General features: G+C 44.3%; 1 protein-coding gene across 1 annotated transcript; it reads right to left on the bottom strand.

Annotated features, from left to right (window-relative positions):
* Positions 1-6,203: 6,203 nt before the first annotated feature.
* Positions 6,204-11,582, bottom strand: LOC128740561 (uncharacterized). The gene is made up of 2 exons (XM_053836111.1): positions 9,675-11,582; positions 6,204-9,629 (listed from the first exon to the last, which is right to left on the bottom strand). Exons 1-2 carry the CDS (start codon positions 11,580-11,582, stop codon positions 6,204-6,206), a joined length of 5,334 nt encoding a protein of 1,777 aa, XP_053692086.1.
* Positions 11,583-12,450: the final 868 nt, after the last annotated feature.

Here is a 12,450-nt window from a genome sequence, read left to right as displayed (position 1 = left end):
ATAGAGTTCGACGAACTGAGCAACGTCCACGCGTGTGCGTATGGTATGTATGGATGTGCGGGTCGATCCTTTTCTATCGCTTGTTTCTCAGAGAATGCCAAACCGATTTATGCGTTGTTAGCCTTATTTGAAAGGCAATGTAATCTCAAAACGGGTGGCAACTAAAATTTTGGAATTTTTTCGCGGCCCCTATACTCAAAAACAAACCAGCTCAGAGAGAAATGAGAGTACGGATGTGTTAGCTCTCTCTCTTCTTTTTATCAATAATTTTTGATTGGTGTATGCTTACCCAGTTTTGCTTAAAATGGCGTCGAAACAAGAAGCATGTCGGGAGCGCGTTGTACACTTCCACGAACTGCCACAGAAATCTCGGCAAAAAGGTGTACAACATTTGAAAAGCGAATATGTTGCGGCTTCGACTTCGATCTTAAGATGCCCAACAACTATTCGCAAGTAAGGTAGTGGAAGACTAGCCAAAATTATGGACGCAGAAGGACATCGTTCTCTTTCTCGTACCTTCAACAACTAGCCCTCTGGTTTGGCTATCAATTAAGGTGTGCACCAGATGAATGCTTGAAGAAAATTTTGATCTTGTTTCTACAAAAACATCATGCAGATGGACAATACGTTTTTTATGCCAAATAGAGCATCATCGCATTACGCCAATAAAACACAATCTTTCCTGACTATATCCATTGGATCCCATTTGTACCCAAAAACCACGACCCGAAAAATCTGTCTCAGTGCGCCCAATCGAATTGGTAGAATCAATTGATTCTTAACAGATGCATTCGTAAAATTGACAGGATGACCGTACAACGCTCCTATTCGGACATCAAACGGAAGCTTCACCGAACAGCAGATTACGAACCGTTTTCAAATGTACACTAATTTTTTCAACAATAGATAATGTAACTTTTTTGACAGCTGTAATGTCTTTTTTGACAGCTTGAGGAAAAAATTTCAAAATTTTAGTTGCCACCCGTTAGATCACTATTAAATTGTTTCTTGATCGGATTTGGAGTAGAATCGTGTAAGACACTTTAAAATTTACAATAATTTATAACGATTTTAATCAAGATAATTTATCTAGCTTCAATTATTTTAGCAGCAAATGTGAGGTATTATCACTGCAAATACAGGGTGAGTAGTAGTAACTGTCAATCTTTTTTGGACGTGTTTAATTAAAAATGGGTTAATCACAGATTACCCCGCATATTTGTGGTTTAGAATGTCGCAGAAGGTCGCAGCTCCTCAAGCCGCACGATGATTTGAAATTTTGTTTTCGGACGTAAAAATGTTCCTGCTATAGGATCACCACAATTAATAAAATGATCGGATATATGCAGCACATCTTTCTGACATTAAGGGATGGCACAATCACTTTGACTCAATTCACATTCATTTGATAGTACCGTCTTAGTCAAGCAGAATTTAAAATGTTATGTATGGGACGATTGAAGAACTAGTTATTATCTACAACTTTTCTAAATAAAGTTGGGCTGTATCTTTTGTATTTACGGTGCTACAATGCTAATAGCTCATTAGTTGCCAAGTGAACATTCTCTCAGCTACTAATGAGCTACTAGCATAATAGCACCGTAACTACAAAAGATACAGCAAAACTTTGTTCGGCAAAATTGTTGATAATAACTAATTCTACAAATGCTCTATATAAAACTTTGTCAAATTTTGCTTGGCTGAGGTGGTACTGTCAAATGAATGTAAATTGAGTCAAAGTGATCGTGCCATCCCTGCATTCCTCGAGACAAACTGGCTGTCCAAAGTTTCCAGAATGTTTCTAGGGTGATGGTATCTCCAAAAATTTGAAGGTTCCATTGCTGTTCATTGAACCAGATGTTAAAACTAACACTATATATTTAATCGATAATGTTTTAAAGAAACATTTGCTCCTCATGGTCTAAAAATACTACAAAAATGTACTATACTGCTTCCAACAAGATTCTGCATCGTCTCACCAGGCGAAAGCTGCGAAGGCTTAGTGTGAAGCTGCTCTCGATTTCTACGCATGGGGTCACATGTTATGCATACTAGGGAGCAACAAAGGATTGAATGTGGATACTTTCAAGCAACGTTTTGAAAAAAATTGGGATGAAATGCTTTAGGATATTATGCGTGCCAGCTGTAATGCTGTCACCAACGATTTCGACTGGTAATTAAAGCAAAGGGAAAAAGATTTGAATTGGACTAATTTAAGACAAATGTTTTGGTTGTACTTCACACGAAATACACTCAAAATTAAAATTTATGTAAGCGTCTTATTTTTATGACCATTTACTTTATTGACAGTTATTATCACTGACCCTATAGAATTGACCGCCAACATGTTATTTTTCCACTGGATGACTTTTCATATTTTGTTTTTATAGGATTGCTAATCTACCGAAATTTATCTGGATCATCCGACAGCTCTCGTGATCGGTGTCATAGCCACGCGACGAAATGAACACTGTCGTTTACGATGCTGAAACGCATTAATCACACACACGAACTGATTAGTAGAGAACTGTTACTATGAATCATTTCTTTTCCACGCACAGTCCGATCTAACTAACGATGCTTGTTATCGAAGCGAAGTGAAACCGCGTTATTTTAGATCTTAACAAACGACATCCGCTCGGATGCTGCTCTGGTGGTTCTTCGAACTGGCCTGAGCTCCGTCGTAAGAAAATCATCTAATCAATTTGTGCCGACCTATGAGTGTAAAGAGTCACAATATTTAACCTTAAATATTGTAGACCACTTAATTGGACGTAATTGAAATAATGGAATAAATTTGATTGCTCACACCATTAACGGTGACTGTTTGCCTCATCTCGTCCAGTACTTCTCGGTAAAGTCAATCGACAGTGAAAAGTCTTATTGCGTCTTGGAGCACTCGACTTGCGATTCAACTGCAATTTTTTTCCTAGCAATGTCAGCTCCATCCAGTTAGTTATCAATTAAGAGCTATTGGCCGTTAGTATAAAGGGTAAGGTGGCAGCAGCGAAGCGGAAGGAAACCATTTGATCTCTGCTAGTTGGGTGCATCCGTTCTTCACAAATCTTATACATGAAATCGCAAACCATCGTCACTCGTTGATCAATTTTCGCACAATAGAGAACGTCACTTCCTAATCAAACGTGATTATTTTAATGATTCGAAAAGCAACACAACACACCCCTCTTCGGCAATACACAGCAGGAGTCCATCCTGACACACAGCTGATGATCCCTTTCGGATTTACGGCCACAACATCCCTGTGTTCGCCACCGTCATCGATTGCCACAACGACCGACGTATTCTGATACGTTCTGTTTTGTTACTTTTAATGATGTCGAAAGCACGCTATCACATGCGTCCGTTAGAGTGAATTGAGCCAAACGAGAAGCTTAGACCAGTCCACATGGGGACTGGATCAAACCACCATCCCTCTTCCTCTATCAAATTCAGTCAATGCAATGTGAACCAGTTCCACCCCCTCACTGCCCAGCGGTAAGCATCCTTTATCGTCACCACGCCGTCACTAATAACGCATAACGCATCATTATTTTTGTTTCTGTTACGAATTTACCAACAATCGAACCAAGCGGCCAACAGAGCACCCGGCGCGCCGTACCGTGAGGCAAAAAGGGGTTCCTATGGTGGTGAACCCCTTTTTCGTCACCGAGAGCAAACCTAGGACGCAGATGAAGGACGACCGAAATCTGCGCTATCGCGCACACGTTTCACACCGATCGGTCCAATGGCACGTGTCCTATTTGTATTCATAACTTGTTTTCGTTGGCAATAAACGATCATTGTATGCCTATCTAGCAGTATTTATGGATTGTATGTATTCTTTGTAGCAGTGTTTTAACGAGTGGTGAGAATGACTTAATCAATGATTTTCCGCAAAACGTTTTCGGCGTACGCTTATTTCGGTTAGCTAGGGTGTGTCTGATCGAAAAAAAATTTTCCGAAACTTTCACGATTATAATAATAATTCCAGCAATTCTGAAAATTATTATGATTATATATTTACTGTGTCATTCTATACTGTTAATGAATGTACATTCAATGATATGATTGGTATGATATGGTATTTCTCCACAATTATTATTTCTTTTCCGTTTCACTTGTCAGTTAAGCCATATTTCAATTTTATATCAAATGAGCTTATTTCTTATTAAATGAACTTGAAAATACAACATAAGTACAAACTAAGAATAATAATTGATTTACATAATTTACAAAACTTCGTTTTCCTATGAAAAGGCCATTTAGTCAATCATCGGCGCGTCACAATACAATGAGAACCGGGCCGCCCATTTAACAAAAATTCATTTGGCATCATTTGTTTTAAAAACATCAGCAAAAATATAAGAGACAATTTCCCAGAAACACATTCAGCATAACGACCTTTAGGTATAATTCCGTGAAAAATATCTTTTCATAGTCGATCCAAGAAGAGACGGGCCACAAGGGTTGCCGTGGACCCGCCATCAGAAGTATTGTTGGTTTTCCCTAGTCTCGAAATTGTATTTGGTCGTATCATGAAAGGCCGAATCCCTGTTTGGCCGAAACAGAAAAGGCTGAAACACAAAAGGCCGAGCCCCTACTTGATTGAATTTTGTCTAACACTATTTACTCGAATAATTTCGATAAAAATAATTGATAGCGCAAAGGATCCGATTCGTTCGGACACTTGAGTAATGAGAACACTTTGGTTTCACTGAACTAAACTTCTTTAAACTGAATAAACTTTATTCTGCGATGCGAGAGCGAGTGTATATTTCGCGACGGTTTGGTTACAACTGACTGGTGCCTCTATGTACTACATTCGGCTGGCCGGCGAGATCGAAATGATAGCGAATTGAGAGAACTCTACACAGCTGATAGCGATCTGTACTGATAAGAGATAGAACGAATAATGCATGTGATAAAAAGGGACCTAATTATCATCGATCGTGTGGATCGTGTTGGGGGTGTTCAATTAGTTTGATATCTATCTAATATTCTCGCAAACATGCCGGCCGCCTTGAAATCTCTCAGATTTCAATCTAAAACTACTGTCTGACTCTAACTGATTAGTAACGAAATTTTCTTATATACTAGTGCACTATTTTGAATTTTTGTTTTGTATACTACGATCGCCTGGTTGACCGATTATATACTGGATGTATACTGTTCAGATTGGTTTATTGTTCTGCTACAGCTGATTCTGCTCGAGCGATCGTCTGCTATTGTGACTGATCGTGATTCAATTCGTGGTAAGCATTAGACTGCGACTGCTGCTGATCTGTGGTGACGATGCATTCGACTGCAGGTAAAATGCATTCGACGGTCATGGTTGATGTTGTTTCTGATCGATTGCTACGTTGTAGAACGGTGACGACCTTCCGTCGTCGGTCTGCTGTTTCGACATTCGTCGACTGGGACTGGAACATCCTGCTGCTTCGACTTCCGACTGCTTCGGGGTTCGATGTTGCGCGCTGGCTGGATTGCTTTATGATCGACCGATGGATTGATTGGACTGACGAGGGTGGTTACGACAGGTTGCGGTTGCGACCTGATCCTCTGCTGAATCCAGTCCCCGATGGTGGTGCGATGATGCTCTGAATCAAATGAGAGGGTGCTTTTTAAACTGAATTTGTGAACAAAAAAAGGACTTGCCTGGAACGGAGGCCTTGTGGCCTCCGCTGACGCCCTACTGGCGCCCGATGATAGCTCCTTCCGCGGTGGAAGTGCTTTACCGACGAAACGTTGATGACCCGTGGATATCTGTCGACGACTGCGATGACTTCATATGGACGACTACTGCGATGAGACCGTTGAAACGGAATGGCCATTTCCGTCGACGATTATAGCGTAGTGTCCGGGAGATGGAATAGCGCTCTTCAACCTCCGGAATTGCATCGACCGATTGTACCTCAAAAATCATCAAACGTGGAACAGAATTTAGCTTGCGTATTGTGAATTACAACCCTTTTGGCTGCATTAGCGACTAGCACCGACAACTGAACAGGCTGATTTACTCAGCTTAACGGCAACATGCATCATGTAATTGTTCCACCACCGAAACAAAACAGGTTACCTCAGAATTTTGGGAAAGGGAGTGGCCGAATAGCGACCTCAGTTGCTTGAATCAATCGAAGCAAGATAACGATACGATGGGGTGTGGAGGAGGCCGGTGGAGGAGACACTATCTCCCCATGGGCGAATTAGAGGTTGTCGGAGATGGGCAGTACACAGATTTTACTGATTGCTCGTCTGTAGCTGCCATCTTTGGTTCGCACGGTCACTACACGTACGTTGCCGTCACTTCCAGGGTGAATATCTGTAATTCGACCCAGGAGCCACTTGAGTGGCGGAAGATTTTCCTCTTTCAGAAGCACCATCGTTCCAATCTTGACATTATCCCGCTTCCTGGTCCACTTGGTTCGGTTGTGCAGATCGGAGAGATATTGTGTCGACCACCTTTTCCACATTAACTGCACGTCTTTCTGCATTCTTTGCCATGCTGATAATCTATTTTCTGGCACGTCGTGAAGATCGGGCTCCGGAATTGCGACGAGAGGACGCTGTGCTACAAAATGCCCTGGTGTCAGCGCCTCAAAGTCGTCCGGATCATTACTGAGCGGTGTCAGTGGACGCGAATTTAGGATTGCTTCGATTTGCGCCACAATTGTATGAAATTCGTCGTAAACAAGACTGCGTAAGCCGATGGTCCTCTTGAGGAGTGTCTTGAAGGACTTCACCGCGCTTTCCCACAGACCCCCGAAGTTCGGCGAGCGTGCGGGTATGAAACAAAAGTCAATCTTGTCATCTGCTGCTTGCTTGATGACGCTGTTCTGGAAGTTCTGGTTGTGGAACAATCTGAGCATATCGTCGAGTTGCCGCTTTGCTCCAACGAAGTTTTTAGCGTTGTCACACATGATAATACTGGGTTTGCCGTGACGAGAAGTGAAGCGTGTAAGAGAATCAAGAAATGCACGGGTGGTGAGGTCAGCTGCTAGATCTATGTAGACTGCTTTCGTGACCAGACAAACGTAGATAGCGACGAAGCATTTCACTGGACGGAACTGACGCTGTGGGTAGGTGACCTGGAACGGCCCGCAATAGTCGATTCCAACACGTTGGAATGGTATACACTTTGTGACCCTTTCCGAGGGAAGATCAGCCATTAACTGTTCTTGGATCTTCGGCCTTGCACGGAAGCAGCGTACGCAATCGTGGATTACCTTTCTAGCTAGGGTGCGAACGCTGGTAGGCCAATACTTCTCTCGAACGGATGAGATTAGGACCTGCTGGCCTGCGTGAAACAGCTTCTGATGATACTCGGTGACTACGAGCTTCGTGATAGGGTGACGATGATCGAGAATGTACGGATGCTTTCGACTGGAAGATATGGTTGCGTTTTGTAGCCGGCCGCCAACGCAGAGTATTCCATCTACAAGTTGAGGATTCAGAGATGCTATTCTGGACGACTTTCGAACCTGACGACCGTTGGTGAGGTCAATGTATTCTTGGAGGAAGGATTCTTTCTGTGCCATTCTCACCAATACGCGGAGTGCATCGTCGAACTCCTTTACAGTAATAGGTCCAACCTTCCGCACGCTATTGTTTGCTGGTTGGGAATTGAAGCCAAAACGAAGAGCGGCTGCTGTCGCCTTAACTAACGCAGAGAATGATGAGAACAGATAGAATATATACCACGGTTCGGTGCTTTGTGCTACCGCAACCACGACGCCTTTCTCCTCTAGGGTGGACGGATCAAATTCTTCGGAATTTTGCTGAGGTTGTGGCCAATGATCTTCGTCCAACGATAACCAGTTGGGTCCGTACCACCAAACGGACTGGTACTGCAGTTGAGCTGGAGACATCCCTCTTGATATAATATCGGCAGGGTTTTCAACGCCTGCAACGTGATTCCAAGTCCCTTCCTTCGTGATGTGCTGTATTTCGGAGACTCGGTTTGCGACGAACTCCTTCCATCTGGACGGCGGTGAGGCTAGCCAGCACTTAACAATCATCGAATCCGTCCAGAAATGTGCCTGTGCATTAATATTAGTGCTACTCACAACCTTCTCGTACAGGTGAGCAAGCAGCAGCGCTGATGATAATTCCAGTCGTGGGATAGTCTGCCGCTTTTTCTTCTTCTTTAGGTTCTCGAGCGGAGCGACCCGAGATTTTGCAGTGAACAACTGAACTGATACGGTTCCATCGACTAAAACAATTCGGAGATAGATACAGGCCCCATAGGCCTTCTCGGATGCGTCGCAAAATCCGTGGATCTGCTGAGACTGGATCGTTGTGCCGAATCCGATCCACCGTGGTATCGATAATCCATCGAGACCTCTCATATTTCTTCTGTATTCCTGCCACTGCTCTTGAAATTCGCTGCTGAGTGGGTCGTCCCAGTTACACTCCAGCTTCCAGAGTTCTTGAATGTAAATTTTTGCCTGCACGACCACAGGTCCGACAAGGCCCAACGGATCAAATAACCGGGAGACGTCTGAAACGACGGTACGTTTTGTAATAGCTGCTGTCTCGTTCCACTTCGGAGTGCTGAATTTGAAACAATCGGTATGTGGCTCCCAAGCCAAACCGAGCGTCTTAACTGTAGAATTGGATGAATCGAGCTCTAGCACGGAACGTTCATCTCGAAGAGCTTCAGGAACAGTTGATAGTATCTCCTCGCAGTTCGAGTTCCATTTTCTTAACGACATGCCAGCTGACTCCATTAAACTGATCATCTCTGCTACAAACCGCTTGCCTTTCTCGACATCGTCGGCACCTGACAGCATGTCGTCGACATAAAAGTCATTTTTCAACACTTTCGCGCCTTCTGGATGAGTTTCGGCTCCTTCTTCTGCTAATTTCTGCAAGCATCTTGTGGCAAGGTACGGTGCAGCAGCGGTTCTGTACGTAACGGTGCATAACTCGTACGTGCGAACGGGTTGATCCTCAGAATCCCTCCATACGATCCTCTGCAATCGCTGGTCTGCAGGCTGCATGCGTATCATACGATACATTTTGGCGATGTCAGCGACAATCGCGTAACGATGGAGACGAAATCGAAGTATGATGTTGAGCAAATCGTCTTGGACGACTGGTCCGACTAAAAGCGCATTGTTCAATGAAACTCCTGTGGATGTGCGACAAGAGGCGTCGAAGACCACCCTAAGCTTCGTCGTAGTGCTTTCGGGTTTCAGCACGGCGTGATGAGGCAGGTAATAGTTCACTTGATTACTAGGTTCTTCATCCACGACTTCACGCATGTGACCAAGATCTTCATACTCGTGAATGAATGCGGAATACTGCTTCCTTAACTCAGAATTTGCTGTAAGCCGCCTTTCCATTCCGCCGAACCGTTTCAGTGCTGTGGTTTTGGAATCACCCAATCTACCAATCAGATGGTCCTTTTTTGGTAGTGTGACGACGAATCTTCCCATTTCGTCTCGTACTGTTGTTTTCTCGAACATCTCCTCGCAGGCTGACTCTTCGACGGAATTCGTGGTAGCTGAGTGGCAGGTTTCGAGCTCCCAGAACTTGGTGAGCTGCTCTTGAATATCTGCTGTAGAGCACACGTTGACGATGGACCGGGGAATGTTTGTAGAGCCGCTTGCAGCACGCCCGGAAACGACCTAACCGAACACAGTTTTTTGTATGGTGGGTCCAGTTTCTGTTGCCTGCATTTTTCCTTCCGTAAGTAGATCCAGATAGTACTCTGCCCCTATGATAATGTCTATCGGCCCGGATGCGTTGAATCCTGGGTCCGCCAAAAACGTTGAATCGGGCAGGTTCCATTCCGAAACATTGAAACTCGAGGTAGGCAGCGATACCGTAAGCTTCGGAAGGACGAAAAACTGCATGTGTTCTTCGAAAGAAGAGAATTTGCGGGACCTCGGAGCTACTTCTGCGGCCACAAGCTTTGTGGACACACACTGGGAGGATCCGATTCCCTGAACGGAGAGGTAAGTAGGAGTAACTCGGAACTTAAGTTTTCTCGAGAACTCCTTAGTCATAAGGCAGTGCTGAGAGCAGGAATCCAGCAATGCTCTTGCCAGTAAAGTGTTTCCGAAGCGGTCTTTGACCTTAACGATGGCCGTCGATAACAGAATTTGATGTGGTCTAGACGTTTCAGGAAGTGCAACATAAGTCTGACTGGTACGACTATCGGTAGCATGACTATAACTGGTACTGGCTTGTGAGTCTGTATTGTGTGAGTTGGTTGTGTTTGCAAGTGCAGTGTCTGAATGAGTGTGTGCTTGTTGGTTTGAGTGCTGCGGCTTGGGCTGTGCTTGTCGTGTAGTTGGGTTTGCAGTAGGAGGTTTCGTTTGCGAGGGTGGAACGGAGGACCTTACCGGCGCAGCATGCAGCATCGAATGGTGTTTTTGCCGGCAGTGGTGACAGACTCCTTTCTCGCAAGACCCAGCGTAATGACCAGGGTAGAGGCAGTTTCTGCACAGCCTCGCTTTCATCACAGCCTCGTTTCGCTCCGATACCTTCATCCTCTGAAATTTCGTACACTGAAACGGTGAATGCCGCGGTTCTCCACAGAACGGGCATTTGTTAGCAACCTTGACAACGGAGTGGCAAACTGATGATTTAAACTGTCGGGTTTCAGCCGCGGACGTTTTCTGCGGAATCACGGACTGGAGAACTGAACACTGATTCCGAAGAAAGATAATCAAATCCTGGTACATTGGAACTTCTTTGCTGTTGTGTTTAACTTCCCAATGACGTTGTGTGGTTGCATCTAGCTTAGAGCACATCATATAAGCTAGAAGAGTACTCCAGTTGGCAGTCTTTTCTCCCAGCTTGTCCAACATTTGCAAGTTTTTCTCGAACTCACTCACTAAATGATGTAATCCGTCGCATGTCTCCTTCCTGAGGGGTTCTAGCGAGAAGATTGCGTCTAAGTGTGACTTCACGATGAGTTTTTTATTTTCGTACCGTCCCTGAAGAGCCTTCCAGGCTACTTCGTAATTAGCAGCTGAGAGTTCGATAGAATTTATTTCCTGAAGTGCCTCTCCTGTAAGCGACGACTTGAGATAAGTGAACTTGTCCATCGAGTTTAAGTTTGGATTTTGTTGAATCAAGCTCAGAAAGGTATCACGGAAAACTATCCATTCGCGAGTTTTTCCGCTGAACGAAGGTAAACGGATTTCGGGGAGCTTGATCTTGGTGAACGATGCCGTTTGTTCAGCTTGGACATGATTCGTACATGTGGCTTGATGGGGTTCAGGTATAGGACGTAACTTCAAAAGCTGGGATTTCACAGCACAGTATTTATTTTCAAATTCGGCAAGCTGCTGTGTGTTTCTATCGTCACGGATTTTCTTCGCCTCTTCTATGGATACCTTCGAGCTACCTTCAATACTACTGGGTCCATCACTCTCATCCAACATCAGCTCTATCGATTCACGAAGTGGGAAAAAGTCCTTATAAGCATCCTCGAGCACCTGCAATCGCACTTCAACTTCGCACTGATTACTCTCATGGTAATTTTTAATGAAAGCTTCCACCACAGTTACCCTTTTATAAATCGTACGCTCACGCTTCAGCAGTGTTCGTAAATCGTCATTCAAACTCATTTTAATCACTGATAACGTCACTGAAAACCGAATTCAATAATGAACCACTAATTACTTTCACTGCAGCAACAGATGACCACTTAATTGACAGATCGACTCTACGTTCCACCTACGCGGCCTCGCGGTACAGAAATTGGACTTTGCAACCCAATTGACAGCAGCAGGGGAATCGACCAACAGAACAATCGACAGCAGCGGAACCCAGCAAATTACCAGACCAATCAAAGCGGACACATCTCATGCAACTTGCCAAAGAAAGACTCACATGCAATTTATAAATTTTATTGACCAGTTTTCGAATAATCCGGTTGGCTACATGCAACAAGCCACCGGTAACATGCATAAACTTCCCTGGAATCCGAAATGTAGACCGAACAATAGCTCCTACGAATGGCGGCGATGATCTTCCACGATGGCGCGGAATTGCGGTTCACAATGCGCTGAATTCCTGTTCACAATAGCGCTTTGTACTTCTGCAGGATGGCGTCCCAACGCGCACCGCGCTGGCGTCGCAATATGCACTACGTTGACACTATTGTTCCGTTTAAACCACTCTGTTCATGCACTTTTTTAGAAGTTATTTGGTTCAATTTCTTATTGAACTACACTTTTTCTGTGCATGCACTGCACCTTTCACTTGTCCGCAGTCTCGAACTTCGTCCGTGTCCGAATGTTCAATGACTCGCAATTAAGGCGAGTATTTGAATCACCACACAACAGTCTTCTTCGAACAAGTGTCCGCGAATCGATCCTGTCTGGTACCGGATGATCCGGTTCGAAGGACCAGAAATGATAGCGCAAAGGATCCGATTCGTTCGGACACTTGAGTAATGAGAACACTTTGGTTTCACTGAACTAAACTTCTTTA

This window comes from Sabethes cyaneus, chromosome 3 (assembly GCF_943734655.1).
Source record: "Sabethes cyaneus chromosome 3, idSabCyanKW18_F2, whole genome shotgun sequence".
Lineage (NCBI taxonomy): Eukaryota > Metazoa > Arthropoda > Insecta > Diptera > Culicidae > Sabethes > Sabethes cyaneus.
The sequence above is the reverse complement of the archived record's forward strand: the minus strand, read 5'-3'. Positions and strand labels throughout refer to the sequence as shown.